A 21,363-nucleotide genomic window follows, 5' to 3' on the forward strand; every position below is an offset into this window, starting at 1 on the left:
AAAGGTAGGAATTTTGATGCTACTGATTTTCTGTGTATTAATTCTTCCAAGATCTTGAATCTGTTTACTTTCATATTTTGCTCTAATACCACTTGTTAGATAATGAATCACACACAGAGGGGGTGAATGTGTTTTTTCTGATTTTAGACTTTTCTTGAAAGTTAATGGTTAAACAAAGTAAATTAAATCTTGTATAGAAAAGTGTTCATGCAGAATTTAAACTTGCATAAAGTAAAGAACACAAATCTTCAAAATTCGCTTAATTTTTATATTAAAAATTAAGACTGTTTTGCTACAAAAATTCTAAGCTCTTTGATGTTAAAGAGCTCAGCTTCTTCTTGAGAGTGATACAAGAGATTTGATCTAAATTGTTACCTCTAACTAGAGGACCAGTGTTAACTTTATAACTCAGTTAACTGCTGATTTACACAGTGGATAATAAACATGCTATTAGCTTTTCTAAACTGTCACTTGTCATTTCTATTTATAGAAAAGCAAATCTTCCATTTCTGTCTTAGCATATCTTTAACATCCCGTGTTTACTTTGATCTTACTCTGTCAGTTTATCTTTTCCATTGATCTTGCACACTCTTCAAGCTGTTTTTTTGTAGATTTGTCAATCCAGCTGTTGGATTGTTTGTTGATCGTTTATCTTGGATATTGAACTGATATGCAATTTTGTACTTTGAGAGTATACTTCGAGATCTCCAGTTTGAATTAATAGAACACTTGACATCTCGATAAGTACATAGGCTTATCGAGATCTCTAGCATTCCATATTGAGTTTGACTTGTAGAAGTCTTCAACTTGTTGAGATCTCTAGTCTTCACATCTTCACTATGACTTATTGATAACTCTGAGTTTCTAATGAAGAAATGACTTATCGATATCTCCAATCGTCAGTTCTTTAAATTGGCTTGTCGATATCTTTTTGAGTTCTCGAGTAGCTTTCCTGACTTCTCCACTCCCGGTGGATATTGTTCATCCGATATATAGCTCATCCGTCGGGTAGATATATAGCTCATTCGTCGAGTATATATTGTTCATCCGTCGAGTAGATATTTCTTATCCGTCGGTACTCTCTGGAGTTCTCGAATGACTTCTCTATAACATTAAATCTGTGACTTGTAGAGATCTTGACTTAGAGTATTTTTCTCCAAAAAGATTTATTCAACTCCAAACTTCTTCAAAATTCTTCTGAGGCATGATCTTTTTGATCTTCTTCCAGATAGAATCCTTAGGCTTGATTGTTTTAGGAAAAAGACTCCAGTCTGCTCCTTTGCAATTTTACAAACTTTAAGTGTTATAAGTACAAAATACAAATTAAGATAAAAATACAACTTACTTAGGGTTGACAAATTATCTTAGTCTTGTTAAAGTACATGCATGTCTTTTACAACAATCTCCACCAATTTGTGAGAAGATTGCTTCACACAAATTCATGCATGTTAACAAGACTAACCCAAGTTTAAAAATGATGGAAGATAAAATTAAAACATAAAGCTTGATAGAATTACAGCTTGTGCAACATAAGATTCACCAGGTTTCATGATTACAAGAATCAGGTAAAGACAATTTTTACATTTGCTTTTTCTCTAAGTTTATCCTTCAAGTGATCAAGAATTTCAAGTTCTTCTATGATGAGTGTTCCACTTAGAGCTTCCACAAATTTTTGCCTTGCTGCCTTAGGGTAACCCTGGTCTAGATACTCTAGGTTGAATCTTGAGAATCCACCAACTTTGATGTTTAGAAATCTACCATCTTTAGAAATTCTGCTCATTCCTTTTTCTTTCAACTCTTCTGATCTTTTTATAAACATATCTATTTCTTCATCATATCTCCTTCTTCTTTCTTCAGCTTCAGCCTTATCACTTTTCTTTGTTTCCTCCCTTTCAATCAACCATTCAGCCAAAGATGATCTTCATGTCCTTGTAACAGTGTCCTTGCCTTTTAACAAACTTAACACTCTCTTAATTTCTGCAGGAGTCAAAGAATCCATTAACTTTTTGTCTAGAATAGTGAATGTACCATCCTTAAAACAGACTCTAACTTCTCTCAGGAATACAACCCAGATTTTAACAATTTTCTCAGCTGGATGTTGGAAATGGTCTTCATCTAAGGTGCACCAATTTAGAGGTAGAAAGTCAGACTCCTTAAAGCAATTACAGATGGCCCTTTCAGTGACTTCCACTTCCTTTACAGGCTTGACTTTCTTAGGCTTTCTCCCAACAGATTTGAACTTGAATTTTAGTGAAAGTTTGACTAAAGGTAGGGTTGTTATTTTCTTGAGCTTGAGGTGATTGAAATTTTTAGGAGGGAGTTGGCAGTTTGTTTGTAAAGAAATTTTGGCTTAGATGTTTGGGAAGGTTTGATGTTAGAGATAGTTGATGTTGTGGGTTGAGCTAAGGTTTGAGATGGTTGTATTTGGATTTTTAGGGTTTTTTTGAGTTCCTGAATCATCATGAGGTTTTCTGCTCTTCCTCCTTTGCATTTTTACAGACTTTAAGTGTTACAAGTACAAAATACAAATTAAGATAACAATACAACTTATTTAGGGTTGACAAATTATCTTAGTCTCGTTAACGTACATGCATGTCTTTGACAACACAGCATTTTAAAATTATTTTAAAATTCAAACAGAAAGAATTCATGGTACATTGAATTCAATCTACTAGTACATTGAATTCAATATGAATAATCAGTATATTAAAGTTTTACATGACATCCTGCTAGAAGTTTGAGCAGTAAAAGTATCATTATATTTACAATGTTGGCCGTATATATGTAAAATGTTAACCATAATTTCCATACAAAATGTGAAGTTAGTTGTAAAATTTCAAATATTGGTTGAGTGATTCACAAATTTGAAGGACCAAAAGAAAATAACTAAATTTATAGCTAAGAGAAGTCCTCTGTTGGAGGGACTTATTTTTTGCTGGATAACTAAATCACTACTGTTGGGCAGTATATGGATAATATACCTAACAGTTCCATACTATTGGAGTTGCTCTTAATTCGATAATATACTTAACAAGTTTGTGCAAGTCAATATTTTTTCGAATCAGATTAGTGCCGGACCTAAAATCGATATAAGATATTGAACCGGCACAACTCGTAATTCGAAATTGACGGGCGAGTAGACTACACGGAATGGCTTTTTGCGCTTTAGCGTCTCTGAGTACTGTTTTGGGCCAAACCCTAGCGACATTTTAGATTATTCCCCGCTTTAGTGACCTTTGGGCCAACTTTAGTGTCATTGATATTGATGAATCGAAGGAGCAAACGGGTGCATATGCACTCAGCTGGTTATTGAAATGATCATATCTCGTTATCGGGTCAGTAAAGCGTCTCACTGTTTAATATTTCACCGAGATAATCTGAAAAACTTGAGATATCTTCCCAAGTTTATTTCGTTGATCTGATGCAATCTTTGTTATCGAATGGAGTGGGATGTTTTTTTGCTGGAACACTCTCATGCTAAAAAGACTTGTAAACTTTGGTATAAACCCAATCAATCTTTCTTGTTTCTGATCATCATTTTTATGAATTTTGATAATGATATATCTCCCTGTGTTAATAGTTTTTTTTCATATTTGTTATTGACATGTTTATCTCATTCTTGGTATTTTTAAGTTCTGTAGACTAATTTGCCAATATTAATGCTACTAGTACAGTTAGATGAATGCTTTTTTTACATATAATTGCCACCTAAAACTTGCTCTAACTTGTTGTTGCGCAGGAGGTTGTTCTTGGTACATAACTTATTAATAAATTCTAACCTTTGGGACCTATCAATTGACGGAATATTGCATTCATCTTGTAAACTTTGATATTGGTCCGGCAGACAAGGTGGTGAGAGAAGATAAAGCTGGTTGTGCGATTATCAACAACGTAGAAATGCTGGGAATGGTCTAGAAGACGGAAACAGGTATGAGCCAGCTCTTTTCGGTATGTGGGTCATATTATAATGGCTAATAGAAATGGTAATATCTTTGTTGAATCTAGTACACGTTTGCAGAATACTAAAATCTCCACAGTCCTTACTTATTTAGCATTTCAGGAGTCTTCCTGTGTATTGGTTACTCTCCGGTGTTTTATTTTCCATTTAGATACCGAATTGGTCATCAATACCTATTTAATTATGAGTACTGGGACCTCAGTCTAAAAAGATTATGTTTAATGCAAAAGTAAAGTTTTGGGTGAAAAAATAAATGGAGCATGCTTGGACCTGGATAGATATTTTTGTGACGTACCCTGTATTAGTTTTGATAACCTAGCGAGCAGCAGACCCGGTGTTGAATATTTTGCAAGCCCTGCCGCATATTAAGGCACTTTTGTGAATGGTATTATTAGACTGATTTTATACGAATGTTTTAGCTTCATGGAATGCGGTTTTGGAAAGCTAAGCTATTGTTTTAAAAATTTATATTTTTTAATACTATAATTTTATAACCAAAGAAATTAAGATAAGACATCTCGGCATACAATTTCACTTTATTAATTCCCTCTTTTACTTGCCTTGAAATAATACCAGATTGAACTAGCATCTAGTTATCAAGTCCAGAGAAACGGGTTATCAATTTCACTCGAGTAAAAAAAATGTACAATCCTGTAAAAAGGAAGAATTTCTAGTTTGAAACCTTATAGTTACAGGCATAAACTAAAACAGAAATGTCAGTGAAACTCAACAAAATAACTCACAAGAAATTACCCGTGTTTGATGCTCGGAGAGCAGGGTGCAGCACCCCCCCTGCGCACTGCATATGTTGAAAATGGAGGCAACACTTACTTCAACTTATTCCGCCCGACATGTGTCACAATCTCGTGTAATCTCCCTAACCCGACACTTTATTCCGCCCGTCCACCCCTCCATATATCAGCAAATGTCACCCTAGGGCTCATTTTTTTCGAGAAATTTTGAGAGCACATCAGGAGGGCGCTTTGCGTCGAACAAGCGTAATTTCTTGTTAGTTATTTTGGTAAGTTCCACTGTCATTTCTGTTCAGTGTATGTCTGTCACAATTAGATCTCCAACAAGAAATTCTTCCTTTTAGAGGATTGTACCTTACCTTTACTTGAGTGATATTAATTTTTTGTTTGCTGGACATCACAACTAGATGCTAGTTTGATCTGGTCTTATTCCACGCAAGTTAAGGACTGAATTGATAAAGTGAAATCATAAGCAGGCCATGTCTTATCTTCATTGCTTTAATAATTCAATTTTTGTACTCTAATTTCATTCATGTAATTTAATAAGTATATTGATTAAATCTGCAAACCTGGAATTGAGTGTTGTACTTAACTTAATGTTCTGATAAGTTTTTATTAATCTTCTGATCAGTTTCATTGATATTTGCCCGGCATATTACCTTTATTTTTTTGTTTCTTTCAGAATCTGATGCATGTCATTATCTCAATGTAATTGTGTTTCCTTCTACATTCGCTGGTCTTTATGATATCAAGCTTGGTTTATCTTAATTTCAAAAAATAAATCTTGACTTCATGATACAGAATAAGAAAAGATTGGTTGTATAATCTGAGACTTGTTAATATATAGTCAAATATAATATTTAGCAAAAAACAATGTAGTCGATCATAATATGGATTATTTAGCAAAACAAAATTCGTAATATGGATTCCATACATTTACCGATGGTTATGAAGGAACATAATTTAGTACAAGAACAAATTAGTTTAAAATGCTTATAGAAAATGCTGTAGCAGTATAAAAATAATTTGATGATCTTTTCTTCTCTCTGTTCTTCCCTTTGTTACTTTCCTGGTATGTAAAATCCTTCATGGTAGTGGGAAATAGAACAAATTCATGAACCCTCTCTTCCTACTATTCTTCTCATTGCTTCGCCTGTGTACAAAGAATTCATAATTGTGCAGGCGATAAGAAAATATAATGTATCAGTGAGATACAACCTTTTGTACTACTAGAGAGACGCTTTTGTTAATACGAGAGTGTTCTTTCTTTCTTTACTTGGAGGTCTTGACTGAGAAAAATCAGTGTTGTGTTAAGTACCTGTTTAGTCCTAGGGGGAATTTAATGGTGGCGGTTTTAGTTAGTAGGCTTTGCAGCCTAGGTGTCATGCCATGTTTTCAAGTGTGCCAAATAGATGGCCATTTTGGGCTTATTAATAGCAGCACCTGTCAAGCTTATATTCTTTAAACTAGTTTATCTGATTATATACATTGTAACCTGTAAGAAGTGCGTTAGTAGTGTCTTCTGAGTTCTGACCAGTGAATGAGTGTCTGTGATGTAGGACAAGGTGGGAAAAGGGTCAACAAAGGGAAAGTTACCTATCTCCGCAAAGAATAGGTGGTATCGCAAAAAAATCCTTGGAGTTATCCGATAATTCTTAATTCATATTCATCTCAATTAAATAAAAACAGATTACATGAGTAAATATAGTTAATTAATTATTTGGAAGCTGAGTAATTTCCTAAAAAAACTAAATCTTTTTAATATCTTACCATCATAATTAATTTAAGGAAACAAATTGTTATTTTATTCTACTTCTATAATCTAGATTGTTCCTAACTACTCCCTCCGTCCCCCTCAATTCTTTACATTGGGGGAGGGGGGCTCGGCACGCACTTTAATGCTTTTATTAAATGTAGTTGCATAATTTTTTTTTAATTTTCTTTTCTTTTAAATAAAAATATAATGTTCAAACTTTTATAAAAAAAGGAAAATTTTAAAAATAAATTACGGAAGTATATTTTATAGTTGCATTAAAATGCGTGTCAAGCATGTGAAAAAACTATAAAGAAATGAGAGGGACGGAGGTAGTATATAATATAATTGTAGTTACAAACATATTTTTATCTAAATAATAATATAAAACAATTAATTAATTTAATTTTTTAATGCTCCGGATCATTGTTCTTGCGGTTAATAAAAGTCAGCCACGAGTTTTAGAATAAAGAAGAATCAATAATCCTTGAACGAGACTCCATATGAGTTCGACATGAATTTGTGGAACCCATTGAGATATATCATCGTGTTTGACTTTATTAAACCATTTTGGAATTACAAAATCGATAATGCTCAACAAAATCAGGTCCAGCGAAACAGGATATTAATATCACTCAAGTAAAGCAAATGTACAATCCTCTAAAAGGAAGAATTTCTAGTTTGAGATCTGATAGTTACAGGCATAAACTGAACTGAAATGATAGTGAAACTCACCAAAATAATTCGCCAGAAATTACCTTTGTTCGACGCAAGTCGCCCTCCTGATCTCTCAAATTTTTTGAAGAAAAAAGAGTCCTGGGGTGACATTTTCTGATATTGGGATAAGGTATTCGTTTGGCGAGATTACGCCAGATGGCGACACATGATAGCTGTACCCCATAATCGATCATTTGAGATGGGCCGGATCAAGAGCACTACCCCCGAGGCCTATTACTTGACCCATGACCGGATATTTCCAATGAAATAATAAATCCTTTCCACGGCCCATGATACGTATATTGACTTAATCAGGGATTCACTTTTTATTGTTCCATCCACTAACTTCATGATTGTGTGGGAGTTGTGACTAACGTACTTAGCGTCAGTCATCAATTACCTAGCATTCCAGGAGTTTTACTCCCTGGTGTTTATGTAGATACCAAAGAGGTCATCAGTGCTGGACATCAGTATAGAAAGATTAAGTTTATAGGAACAATAATGCAAAAGTAAAGTTTTGGGTGAAAAAATAAATGTAGCATTGCCTGGACCTGGATGTATTTTAATTACCTAGCTAGCAGCAGACTAGATGTTGAATATTTAGCCAGCCCTGCCTGTTAAAACACTTTAGTAAAAGATATTATGAGATTGGTTTTAGGCCAATGTTTAGCTTATGGAATGCGGCTTTGGAAAGCTAAGCTATTGTATTTAAATTGAAATTTTGGTTTAGGATGCTTAGGTAAACCTATAAGATAATAAATAGGAGAAATTTGAAAATGACTTAAGGTTGGTTAGTTTTTCAGTAAACCAAAATCTTTATCTTGGAACTTACGTAGACAACACAGAAATTTGTGACTTTGCAATTTGGGCTTGCTTTTTTTACAGGTTCAATTTAATATGCCTTCGTCCATTTCTACAAGTTTAAGTGTTAATGTGACGCTGAGTATGTCAGTCACAACTCACACATATACATGAAGTTGGATGAAATATGGAAAAGAGAGCCCTGATTAAGTTAATACACGGATCATGGACTTTGGACAATTTATTAGTCCATCGGCATTAGTGCTCTTGATCCGGCCCACCTAATCGGGTACAGCTTTACCGACATGCGTCTCCATATTGTGTTTCGCCAACCCGACACCTTATCCGGCCCGTCCACCCCTCTATAAATCAACAAATGTCACCCTAGGGCTCAATTTTCATCGAGAAATTTTGAGAACACATCAGGAGAGGTATTTACGTCGAACAAGGTAATTTCTTGTGAGTTCCACTGTAATTTCTATTCAATTTATGCCTGTTACAATCAGATTTCTGACAAGAAATTCTTTCTTTAAGAGGATTTTACCTTTTCTTTACTTGAGTGATACTAATTTCTTGTTTCTCTGGACATCAACTAGATGCTAGTTTGATCTGGTCCTATTCCACGACAAGTAAAGGAATAAATTGATAAGGTGAAATTGTAAGCAAGCCATGTCTTATCTTGATTGCTTAGATTACAAAATTTTAGTACTTTAATTTCATTCATGTAATCTAACAAGTGTCCACTGGATGGCCAATTTGGGCTTATTAATAGCAGCGCGTGTCAAGTTTATATTAGTTCAATTAGTTTAACTGTTATATACGTTGTAACCTGTAATTTTTTGAAGAATTCTGTTAGTAGTTTCTTTTGACTGTAGTTTCTTTTGACTAGAGAATGAGTCTCTGTTCTCTTTTTGAGTTTAGGAAATTTAGGATATCTCTGTAAGATTGGCCATTTCACTGGGTGACTACTCAGTCATTTGCGAGTCTCCGACTGGTAGCACGGGTGTACCTTTATTTTATCGGCTCAAAGGCACATTATGATTTTTTCTGATACATCTTGGCTGTCTCCAAAGACTTCACATTTAAGTTCTGCCTTCTTGTTAATTCTTAAGAACAATTTGATGATATTATCTTCTTTTCTGTTCTTCCCTTTGTTACTTTCCTGGAATGTAAATTCCTTTATGTTAGTGGGAAATAAAACAAAGTCGTTAATCCTCTCTTCATACTATTTTAATTGCATCACCTGTGTAAGAATTCATAATTGGGCAGTTGATATAAAACTATAATGCATTAGTGAGATGCAACCTTTTTTACTACCAGAGGACGCTCTTGGTAAATACGAGAGTGTTCTTTCTGTCTTTACTCGGAGGTCTTGCCTTGGGCAAAATAAGTGTTGTGTTAGCAGAAGAACCTGTTTAGTCCTCGGGGAATTTGATGATGGCGGTTTTAGTTATTAGGCGTTGCAGCCTAGGTATCACGCCTAGTTTTCAAGTGTGCCAAATAGATGGCCGTTTTGGGCTTATTAATAGCAGCACCTGTCAAGCTTATATTCTTTCAACTAGATTATCTGATTATATACGTTGTAACCAGGGAGTTTATATAAAAATTTGTAATCTTATTTGCTGAATAGAGTTGAATTGTTATGAATTAAATCTGCAGATTTATTGTGTGCCTTGCTGATTCTCTGTGGAGATGGGCCTTTAACCTTTCTCTTACCCCGTCCTCTCCCCTGGTCCTAAATCAAATGGTATCAGAGCTACCGTTCCTCCACCAAACAAGTGGTATCAAGAGCCACCGTTCCTCCACCCAAACACCATAAAGCACCAACGACTGACAACAGCTGCCTCCAGCAACCGTATCCAGCCATCAACAGCCACCTTACTATCATCATCATTATCATTTCTCGGCAACCTGTATTTTTATTTTGTTTAGAGTCTGATGCATGTCATTATCTTAATATTATTGTGTCACCTTCTACAGTCGTTGATCTTTATGATATCAAGCTTTTTTTTATCTTAATCCTAATAAATAAAAAGTAAAAAAAATCTTAGCAGTATAAGAACAATTTGATGATCTTCTCTTCCTCTCTGTTCTTGTTACGTCGCTGGTATATAAACAAGAATTTCCTTCATGTTAGTGTGAAATAGAACAGAGTCGTTAATCCTTTTCTCATACTTCTCTTTGCATTGAAGATTTATTATTGTGCATTTGGTATGATATTATAATGCATCAGTGAGGTGCATTATAAATACATATCAATTTTATACTTTTCTTTTCTGTCTTTGCGTGGAGGTCTTGCCTGGGGCAAAACAATGTTACTTGTGTTAGGGGAAGAACCTGTGTAATTCTCTTTGGGGAATTTGATGTTAGTGGTTATAGTTAGAAGGCGTTGCAGCCTAGGTGTCATGCAAAGCTTTCAAGCATGCCAAATAAATGGCCATTTTGGAATTATTGAGAGCAGCACTTGTCAAGTTTATATCCTTTCAACTAGTTTAACTGTCGTCCATTAGTAGTTTCTTTTGACCAGAGAATGAGTCTCTGTTCTTGGTTTGAGTATAGGAAATTTAGGTATCTCTCTAGGAGCAATTGTAGCTGATTGGCCATTTTACTTTGTGAGTAATCAGTACTTGCGAGTCTCAGACTGGTAGCAGGGGCGTATCGTTGTTATATTGGCTCAAAGGCACATTATGATTTTTCCTGATTAATCATAGTTTTCCTTAGTCCAAAGACTTCACATTCTTAAGTGTGAAGAGATTTTGGGAAGTAATGTAATTTTGAAATTCTGATTTATATTTCCTACTTTATAACATCTCTTATTCATGTGTTAAATTATCCTAGTAATGGAAGTTGATGGGAGACCTGACCTTGGTGGAATGGAAAAGGCTTTCAGTATCAACATCATGATGCGGCTTGTTGAATTTTTTGCGGGACGCTTGATAGTAGACCTTTTTAGGTAACTTTTCTTTGAATCTTCTGTATATCAATATTATGATATGCATCTAGTAGTTTGCAATTCCCTGATATGAGGCATCAAACCGTTACTTTTTGTTAATAGAAATTATGAGTTTGGGAGACTGTACGTGTTCCAAAAGTGTGTGTATCGAGCAAATCAAAGAATATGCATTCCTTGGAAGAACAAAGTCTTGGTTGAATATTTAGTGAATTATATATTCCACCAGCTAACAACATGGAATTTTCCCTAAAGTGAAAACCAACATAGAAACTGAATTCCTTTACCTCTCCCTCATTTGTTTTTATGAATACTGGGCTATTAAATCCCATTGAACAATAGATTTCCTACTTTCTGTTGAAGTATGCTGGACACATATAGTGATGCTTTTCCTAAGTTAGACTGTTACAGTAAAGGCATCTTATGTTTAGTTATTATACATTTAGAACTTGAGAGTAATCTAGAGGGGGACATTGAAAGTTTTCCTTTCTAAATGAAAAGTATTCACAAATTTTTTAATTCAGTCCTTTTTAATTCGAAAATCAGAATATAGTGGCCTTAACAATGAAACTATGCAGTGAATTAGTTTTCAGTACTTCTATTTGGTCCCTATGTATGACTGGAACATTTTAAGCGCAGCTAATGTGTTTTATGTTTGGGACAAACTGTCTTTATATTTCTAGCTGTTATTTGTTCTTCTTTCTTGTTTCATTTGTGGTTAAGTATACTATGGATTTGATATCTAATTGTAAAAGGAATCCTACTCTAGCTCCATCTAATTATTATTTTAAGTTCTTTAAAAATCTCACGGCCTTAAGAAACATCTTCAGAAGTAATGCATTCCGTTCAAAACAAAGTACTGCATTTTTCCTAAAAAAAACTGAACTTTAAATAGAATGAAATATATTTGAACATGTTCCATTTAGTTTTGTATTGAGTCCTTCATTTTCCCATGTCTTATTAGGGGAGCTGCACCAACAACGAAAGAAAGAAAACAAAAAAAGACCTGCAGGAGATTGGGTAACAGAGTTTGGGGAGCATGGGATAGTCTCCCTAACGAGCTCCTGGTTTCAGTTTTAATGAAATTAAGTCTGTTCGACTACCTTGCCGTTTGTGGCGTTTGTAGATCCTGGAGGTCTGTTTCTATTGATATCCGCAAAAAAATTATTGAGCGCCAGAAACCCTTAGTTTTTGCAAAGCCAAAATATTCAAAGAAAGCTTGTGTTCTGTATAATATGTTTGATGGGAAAACTTGCAAGGCAATGCTGAAGGATTTGATTTGGGACTTGGTGGGTTTATCATGTGGTTACTTGATCATGAACGACGGATACAGAGGGTTTTGGCTTGTAAATTTAATGACAAGACATGAGTTGCATTTTCCTGTCCTTCCTGGAATGACGTGGGGCATACTTGACTACCAATTTCGGGCTGTCCTCTTCGTGTCGACTCAGCTTTCAAGATTTTTTACAGTTCTTTTCTCTAGGAACCATAATTTTCTATTGTTGTCTGAAAGTGGTGCCAGCGGCTGGCAGGAATATTTTTTACCAAACACCAATGCTGGGATTTCAGACGTAAAGATTTTGGACGGAAAAATCTTTGTTCTAACCTGTGATGGACATTTTGGAGAATTTAATCCCAAGGCAGATCCTGTTTTGAAACTTTACAACATCAAAGTCCCTTTTCAACTTTCATCACAGCTGTGTTCGCAGTTAGTGACATCGGACAACAAGCTTTATGTGATTACATATGAGTATTCTATGACGGTCCGGTATCTTTCTTTCTACGAACTTGACCCTAAGATTGAATCTATAAAACAGATTAATGACTTGGGGTCAAAATCTTTGTTTCTGAGTGAATTTAATTCTTCCGTAGTTGATACAACTGGCTGGGGAGCTGGCAACTGCGTCTGTGTTCTTGACTCATATACATTAAACAGATGTTCTTTCTTTCACTTGAATGGAAACAAGCTAGCAACAACTCCTCTATATTGGAACGGTCATTTAAAACCTTTTTTTTGGTATATTCCTGGTGAAAGTTGCAACATCAGTTGTGTTAGTGATGAATTTGGAACATAAATCACTTTCATTATTTTAGCAGTGCGTGTGTAATAGTCAGATCGGCTAATCGGTCAAGCTTTTCCAGATTTATAAATGAAAATTGATGATTGTTTTATTTTTGTAACGTAATGGGTTTTTCCCTTGTCGGGAACATCTACAGTCTACCTAATTTTTTATTTTTTAAAATTATATGTCATTATGTTATTGTAAAAGCTTATCTTAAAGGGAAGTAGTTAAAATTATTAGCTAAAATATGCTTAGCTAAAATTTTGTTGAATATGTAAGTAATTATAATTCATTGGTATTAGTCATATTCAAAATCTCATTTTCTATTAATTTCAAATATATATATATATATATATATTATATTAAAAACGAAACGATGAAAATTTGGTTGGTAGTTGCTCTGGTTACCGTAATTGTAGTCATATTTAAAATAAAATACTTTTATAAATTGATAAATATTCATAATAAAATTATAATATGTATAATAATTTTCGTTAAAATAAAATAATATAAAAAATTCATCTGGCCGGGCTAAATAAAATTATACTATTGATACAATTTTAAATAAAAAAATTAAAAAAATTACATATAGTTAATTGGATTTGAAGAGTCGAGCTAAAATAAAATAATAAATATTATTGATACCGCTAAAAATATTATATTATTGGATTGTACTATAACAAAATAAAAATTTGAAAGGAAATTCGTGGAGTCGATATATGTCATCAAATTAAAATAATTAGCTGGATTTGGTTGATATAACGGGCCTCAAGCTAATATAAATTTTTTGCCGTTCACACATGAAATTTTATCTTTGATTCAGGTTTAACTATATTAAACTAACATAAATCTCAATATATTTAGTTGAATTTGGTTATTAACATGCTAATGACAATTTGTATACTATTGATCTTATCTTTTAATTAAATAATCTTTCATTAACACACCAATAAATATTAATAAAAATATAAATTTCAATCATTTCATTATTTTTTAAAACTGTAGTATCACTAGTTTATATATCTATGTGTATATTAATAAATAAGTTTCATAACTTATGAACTTCAAATTAAATTCAAAAAAAATATTTAATATTAAATATAATCCGTGCATCGCACGGATTTTAGCCTAGTGTGTGTATAAATGATCAAATAGAAATCGACTTTAAAATAAAAACTAAAAACACCCTTATTTAGTACTATCCACCAACCTCACTTACTGTACCCAAACCCCCACTACACCGTAGAATGCATATAGCTACTGAAAAAATTTATTGCTTAAAGTGCTATTTATGTTGCAGTAGAATTTATGGCATCAAATATGCAAAATTTTGGTGTTGCATCCGGTGGTGATGCAATAGAGGTCCTATAGCAACATTTTAAGTCATGTATTGCAATAACAAAATATTATTGCAATAAATCATATTTAGCAACAAAATGTATTTTACAGCAACGCGGTTAAATAATTGCAATAGCTGTTTCTGTCAGCTAAATAACCACCATATAGCAACATTAATTGGTCTAATTGCAATGAAATTTAAGGTCAAATTTGACAAATATTGCAATATTTTATAGCTGATGTAATTGCAAATGACAACATATTTAGATACAATTGCAACAATATTATTTAAAAAAAATAGTATGATCTTATTGAAAATAGAGCAAGCCAAGCATTTATATTATGCTACAAAACCAAACATCAATGTCATTCAAAGGTACCAAGGTACCATGATGAATTCACAAGCAGCTCCCAGGCTGTCCCAGCATCATTATTATACAAATTATTCATAATTTAAATCTAAGAATAAAAGAAAATAACTAGTTAAACCAAATTCGCGAAAAAAATTAATCGCATACACAGAGAACTAAACAAAATTCCCGACTTAATTTAAACAAAACTAATCTATCCAGCTAGCAAATTGCGGATAACATAAACTAAAGTAAATATAATATGCCCCTTGCAGCTTTATTTCTTCATTTCCATGTGCATCACAATCATCGTAGTTCACTTCTTCTCCATCCTTCGGATCATCTTCATTCACTTTACACATGTAGCGGTACCTGCCATATAGGCTTAATCATTAGTGATATACATCAATCCAAACACATCAAATATAGGGATAATGATAATTCCAATTTGATAAACATATTATATATTGATAATCATGAGTGATATACATTAATTCCAATTGTGAACTGTGACTTGTATATATATATATATATATATATATATATATATATAACAATGAGTAGAAACGGATTCATTATAGAAAAGTTATATAAATATTAAACGGAAGCAAGACAAAATTTATATAATCACTAGGCTAAAATCGAATCATGCGTTTATGATATTTAAGGCTGTTGATAGCCCCTTGCTTGAATAGATTAGTAGTTGTTGTATAATAGATTTGATAAAAGAGAGGGGGTATGATGTTAAATGCAAAAACAGAATCAGAGGGATCAACAAGCTCTACACCAAAATCATGTCATAATCAACAATAACCTCCTCCACTATACTGTGTGATAAGCCCTCCTCGTGATTTTTCCCCACCACAGACTTCTTCACAAACTCTTTTTAGCAGTAGTCCTATTAATTCTCCTTTACACCCTTCCCGCCCTTCCAGTTTTTCCAATACTAGTACCAGAGTTCACTCTCATTCCTCCTCTTACAGTAGCAGAGTTTCTGCTGTTTTAGCAAGAAAAAGCTATTCCACTCGAAAGAGATCCAGCTGGACTGAATCTCCTAATGTCATCAAAGAACAACAAGACTTCATATTTTGTGATTATCAACGTTGCAAGTGTTTGATTTCTATTTTTACTTTAGCTACTGTGTTCGCGCTGTTTTGTTTCATCATTTGGGGGGCTAGTAGACCTTATAATCCTCATGTTTCTTTAAAGGTAATCCCCTTCTTTTAGTATTTCTCTACATTTTACTATTATGTATTTCTATACCATCACAGGTATTTGCTCAATTTCAATGGTGAGAGTATGACTCTGCCTATTTAAACAATACAGTCTAAGTTTGTAGACAAATCAAAGACTTAAATATGCATTTCTATGCTGCTAAAGGATTACTAACCACTTTTTCTCGCAGGCCTTCCAGATTGAGCTTGCATACCAGAAGCTTGCTTTGCAGCCATCAGACGAGCTGAACCATTGCACAGGCTTGGTGTCCCTTTCCTCAACTCCATTTCCGGCCTGGATGCCAGACTAATATCAGAAACTCAAAAGTAAATTATCTCATATATTAAAGAGGTATCATGAGATTATGTTCGCTCTCTTGAATTAACAACTAAGATTATCTCAAAATCTACTTAATGATGTAAAATAAAATATAGTGCAGTAAATAGGAATCGAAGGTCAACTATGTTTATAACCGAGGTAATTATTACCTGAACTCTGCCTCCTATTATATTTGACTTTTTGAGGCATAAATTAGTGACATCCTGGAGAACAACCCTTTTCATACTCTGCAGCAAAATAGAACAACCAACAACCGCATTTTTTCCTTCCATCACATCTCTTTTTGAATATGATTGGGCTCTTTTTGAATCTAGCTGCGCAACTGTATTCTGATCTTTAGTAATGGGAGGCTGTAAAGGAAGTAATCCTCTTGCAGTTGCTAGTGATTTAACACACAACGAAAGCAATTGAAGCCCTTTTCATCTGAATCTGTATGTGACTTTGTTGGATTAACTTGAATTCCCAATCTTGAAAAAGTACTTGGAGTTTTGAACAACGAGTCATTATTATCATCCACATCTTCAAATTAACAACAAAATGAACACAAATAACCAATTAAAAATTAACAAAATCAAGAACAAACACCTAAAAGCAAAAATAAGAACAGTAAGAACCCAGAAATTAAGAGGTTGATTTGAAAAGAAAAAAAGCATATTCAATTAAACCCAAACTTATAATCGATTTAGGGGAGAATATACAGGGTCAATGCTTTACCTTTTTGCAGCTTCAAGCTTCTTCCAACTTGATTTTCTCTTCTTCAAGTTTCAATCGATTTAAACTTCGAGCTCGATCCCCATCTCTCTCTCGTGCGGCACTGTGTTTGGGTGAGCAGGTTCTGTCTGAGTGAATTATTGTCCTATGTTTTTACTTTTATATTTTTTGTTTTATTATTTTTGATAAGTCTGACAGAATAGCTGCTTGTATATTTCAAAGCCCGCCTAAAATTTTGGCCCAAAATTTTGAAATATTGCAAAAATTTAAAATAAATATTGCAATAGAACATAAATTTTTAACTTCATCCAATTTTTTTCCTCCTATTGCAATGCTTTTAAAAGTTCTTGCAATATATGTATTGGGCCCTTCTAATAGCAACAGTTTTTGACATCTTTTTTAAAAAGTGGTTGTCATAGCCATTCTATGGTGTAGTGCCCCGACTCTTCCCCAAAAATCCCACGATTTAACTTACCTCGTTACCCTCACCCCTGCCACCTTCATCACCTCCACCACCACATCACCTCATCATTGCCACTGTCATTCATGTCCTTTCCTCTCCATTTACCCCATATATTCCTCCCTTCTTGTTGTCTAAATTTTTCTTTATTCGATGATTTTTCTCTTCCTCCTACCTCTCTCTACACATAATAATCACTGTATTAATAGTTAAAATTAGTGATTTATATTTTATATTATGGCTGTTACACAGTTACGGTGATGATGGTGAGATAGGCACTAGTGTTATAATGGTTGTGTTTAATATGTAATAACCCTGTATCAATATCAATTTTTAGTAGTTTTCATAATATAAATTAGTGATTTTTATAGTACATATTAGTGAACTCTGTAAGATAAATTAGTGATTTTAATTTTTACCCGATATTTCAGTAGTTTGCTTAATATAAAATAGTGATTTTAGTTTGTGAACAATTTCTTTAAATCGAAAGCTTACAATTTTTTGATAATTTAGTGATAGAACAGTATAACAATATACCAATATTTTGATAATCTTCGAATTAAACACGTGAGCCGTATATGAGCTAGGCTATTCTTGAATCGTCCTAAGCCTGGCGAGTTAGAGGTTGGCCGCATCTTCGAGTAAGTTTTCAGTCAAGGCGAATCGGCACGGCTCACCCGACCACTCGTTTGGCCAACTCTACCTAGAATTACCTAGAAAAAATACTTTTCAATTTTAAAAAAATATATTTATAATAATTTAAATTATTAAAATACATCATCAAATATATATATATATATTATAATAGACGAAATATTGAAAGTTTGATGGTCGGTACTGTTGAGTGGCATTTATGACACTTTATTACGCTCCGTAAAGTTTTGAATTGGCCTATTTGTACTTAAGTTGGTGTTTTACGTGTTTTTGTAGTGTTTTTGCATTGCAGACATTTTTCAGGTAATCAGGTAAATTAACATTGTTGTGGTGCTTATTTGGTGTTTCGATGGTGTTGGAATAAAGGCTCGTGAAAAGACCGGCTCAAATCAGCAAGGAGAAGAAAAGAATTCAGAATTTTATTCAAGAGGACGGCGCGCCCGCGCTGGTCAAGCGCGCGGCTGTGCGAGGTTGGGTAGCAGAATTCTGTTTCTAGTAGGATTTTGAGAGTTTGAAGCCCTGGTCAATTCTACAGCATATATATACATAAATAAAGATGTTTTACAAAGGGGAGACGTACCAAAGCTAAGGAAAAGGAGTAAAGAAGACCGGGGAGCACAATTCAACCAAGGCGAAGAAGATCTAGTTTATTCTTGTGACTCTTTGTTTAAGTTGTTACGTTGGATGCTACTTTTCTTATTCTTGAACCATTACTTGTGTTTTGTACTTGGTTTTATTAAGTATAAAGACTACATTTATTATATCATGCCTTCATCGGAACCCACATTGATGATGAGTCCGATTATGGGCTAATCGTTATCGCGGGGTTCTAGCGGAATTATTTATGGATTTCTTTAATTAATTTGTTTTGATGTCTTAGTGTGTGGTGATTGTATGATAACCTAGTATTGGCTGTGCTTATTCGTCTTATGAGCGTCACAAACTTATAAGATAGTGTGTTAATTCTTAATGAAGCGAAAGTGAATTTAAGGATTTAGAACTTGCCATGCTAGCATAGGTTCAAATGTTATTATTATGCATGATTTGTAGATAATTTTAACCATCTTACTTGCCCTATGTAATCACGATAGATAACTTGTGCATTAAACCGTTATGTTGTCAAATTCTATAGACATATAGGGTCTCAATATAATTGGTGTCTATTCAGCTTCTATCTCTTTTGTGGATGTCTGGTAGTATGGTACTCGTACAATGAAATTTGGCGTTTATCAGTTTCGTGTTATCTGATTAGTGTCATCACCATTACATGCTAAGGTTAAGAACTAAAAGGCTATTGAATGAAGTACTTACTGAAGTTAGAATCCCATGTTTGTGTCATATATTATTCAATTCTCTTTACTCTCTTTAGTTAATATTCTCTAGTATAATTCTCATTAGTTAATCGTAGTATAATCAAAACCCAATTTGTATTCGTCTTAGCATTGAATAATAGCCATACCATTATTGCATAGGTGCATATTCACAAAGTTAGCCTAAATTAGTCAATGTGAGAATGAACTAGAAATAATTCTATATTACTTGTGAACGCATATATTTGCGTAAATTTTAGTGCGTGTTTAGCAACTAACAAGTTTTTGGCGCCGCTATCGGGGACTACAGTGTTAACTCTTAGTTTATGTGTTTGTCATCAGTGATTGTTAAAGGTCATTGACTCGGACATTGTTACTTACCTACTCTTTTTCTTTGTCGTGTTTCAGGTACTCTAGCGGGCGTGTATGTATACGCGTTCACGGGCTCGTAAGAGAACTCTGGATCAAGCCGAGGAAGAAGCTGTAGTGATTCGAAGGGAAGATTTTGAGGATGAAGAGAAAGTAGCAGAAGAAGAGAAAGTCGAGGAACCAGCTCTAGTAGTGATGGGAGATCAAGCAGAAAATCCTAAGGCTCTGATGGACTATTCTCAGCCTAAGATCGATGATATTCAGTCGAGCATCATCAGACCAGTCATCTCGTCTAAAACTTTTGAGATCAAGTCGAGTACGATTTAGATGATACAGAACTCAGTTCAGTTTGGGGGTTCTCCTACAGAAGACCCCAACATGCACATCAGAGATTTCATCGAGATCTGCGACACTTTCAATTTCAATGGGGTGACTGAAGATGCTATCAAGCTGCGACTCTTCCCATTCTCTCTAGGGATAAAGAAAAGTGCTGGTTACATTCTCTACCACCAGGGTCTATCACCACATGGGAGGATCTTGCTCAAAAGTTTCTCATTAAATTCTTTCCTATGGCAAAGACTGCTGCAATCAGGAATGCTCTTACTCAGTTTACTCAGCAAACTGGAGAATCTCTGTGTGAGGCTTGGGATCGATATAAGGAGATGCTAAAGAAGTTCCCACACCATGGCATGCCTGATTGGATGATTATAAACTGTTTCTACAATGGTTTAGGCACTCAGTCTAGACCTAAGCTCGATGCAGCATCAGGAGGAGCCCTGTGGGCTAAGAGTTACAATGAAGCTTATGAATTGATCGAACTGATGACTGCTAATGAATACTAGAATCCTTCTCAGAGGCTAACTCAGGGCAAGGTAGCAGCAATTCTGGAGTTGGATGCAGAAACTGCTATAGTTACCCAACTTAAAGCATTGACGATGAAAGTGGACTCTTTGGCGAATTATGGAGTTAATCAAATCTCTAGTGTTTGTGAGCTTTGTACGGGGGTGCATGAAACTGAACAGTGCACTATTTCTAGTGAATCAGCTCAATTTTTGAGCAACTTTCAGAGATCACAGCAACAAGCTCCAGCCACTTATCATCCAAATCACCGTAATCATCCTAACTGTTGCCCAGTGAAGATACAATTGTTTAAGGGGGGTTGGATACAATTGTATTAATGTTTCGAACAAGTAATAAAATATAACAGCTTTTTATATTTCTGATAAAAACTGTTACAAAATCCTCTCAAGAAATACTGATGTTCTTGAGAGCTTCTAGGTCGAATGATACTCGAGATCGATACACTAAGTGATGACCTAAACTGTGTTTATATACTACACAGCTACAACAAATCAATCTAAGATATGCATTATTAAAAGCTAACTGAAATTGATACATATCTTCAACTGAATAGATAAAGTCCTATAACTCAGGTGTAAAAGATATTTGCTCCACATTATAAAAAACAGAACAAATCCTTTTAAGCAGACTGTCTTCAAATACTGATGTCATCCAAATACTGGTGACATGCCAAATCCTGATGACACATCAGTTCCTGATGACACCCGAACAACCAGATCCTGAGCTTCTTCTGATCATTGAGAATTCAATATGTAACAATCT

At 34.2% G+C, this 21,363-nt stretch overlaps 2 protein-coding genes and 1 non-coding gene across 9 annotated transcripts; 1 reads left to right on the plus strand and 2 right to left on the minus strand.

Annotated features, from left to right (window-relative positions):
* Positions 1-3,001: 3,001 nt before the first annotated feature.
* LOC141697348 (uncharacterized) lies at positions 3,002-13,169 on the plus strand. 7 transcript variants are annotated; one of them, XM_074501659.1, is made up of 5 exons: positions 3,002-3,499; positions 3,740-3,928; positions 8,066-8,430; positions 9,641-10,934; positions 11,896-13,169. In XM_074501659.1, the coding sequence occupies exons 4-5, from the start codon at positions 10,822-10,824 to the stop codon at positions 13,004-13,006; spliced, it is 1,224 nt and encodes a 407-aa protein (XP_074357760.1). In that variant the 5' UTR covers positions 3,002-3,499; positions 3,740-3,928; positions 8,066-8,430; positions 9,641-10,821; the 3' UTR covers positions 13,007-13,169. The 7 variants fall into 7 exon arrangements, with proteins under 7 accessions (XP_074357760.1, XP_074357761.1, XP_074357759.1 ...); XM_074501660.1 differs by having other exon boundaries at positions 10,820-10,934; XM_074501658.1 differs by lacking the exon at positions 8,066-8,430.
* A 1,566-nt stretch (positions 13,170-14,735) lies between these two features.
* Positions 14,736-17,066, minus strand: LOC141696960 (uncharacterized). Its single transcript, XM_074501120.1, has 4 exons — positions 16,951-17,066; positions 16,386-16,755; positions 16,073-16,191; positions 14,736-15,054 (listed from the first exon to the last, which is right to left on the minus strand). Exons 2-4 carry the CDS (start codon positions 16,506-16,508, stop codon positions 14,892-14,894), a joined length of 405 nt encoding a protein of 134 aa, XP_074357221.1. The 5' UTR covers positions 16,509-16,755; positions 16,951-17,066; the 3' UTR covers positions 14,736-14,891.
* A 3,258-nt stretch (positions 17,067-20,324) lies between these two features.
* On the minus strand, positions 20,325-20,431 carry LOC141699236 (small nucleolar RNA R71). The gene has a single exon (XR_012565712.1). It is a non-coding gene; the product is annotated as a small nucleolar RNA R71 (small nucleolar RNA).
* Positions 20,432-21,363: the final 932 nt, after the last annotated feature.

This window comes from Apium graveolens, chromosome 11, assembly GCF_009905375.1.
Source record: "Apium graveolens cultivar Ventura chromosome 11, ASM990537v1, whole genome shotgun sequence".
NCBI classification, from domain to species: domain Eukaryota; kingdom Viridiplantae; phylum Streptophyta; class Magnoliopsida; order Apiales; family Apiaceae; genus Apium; species Apium graveolens.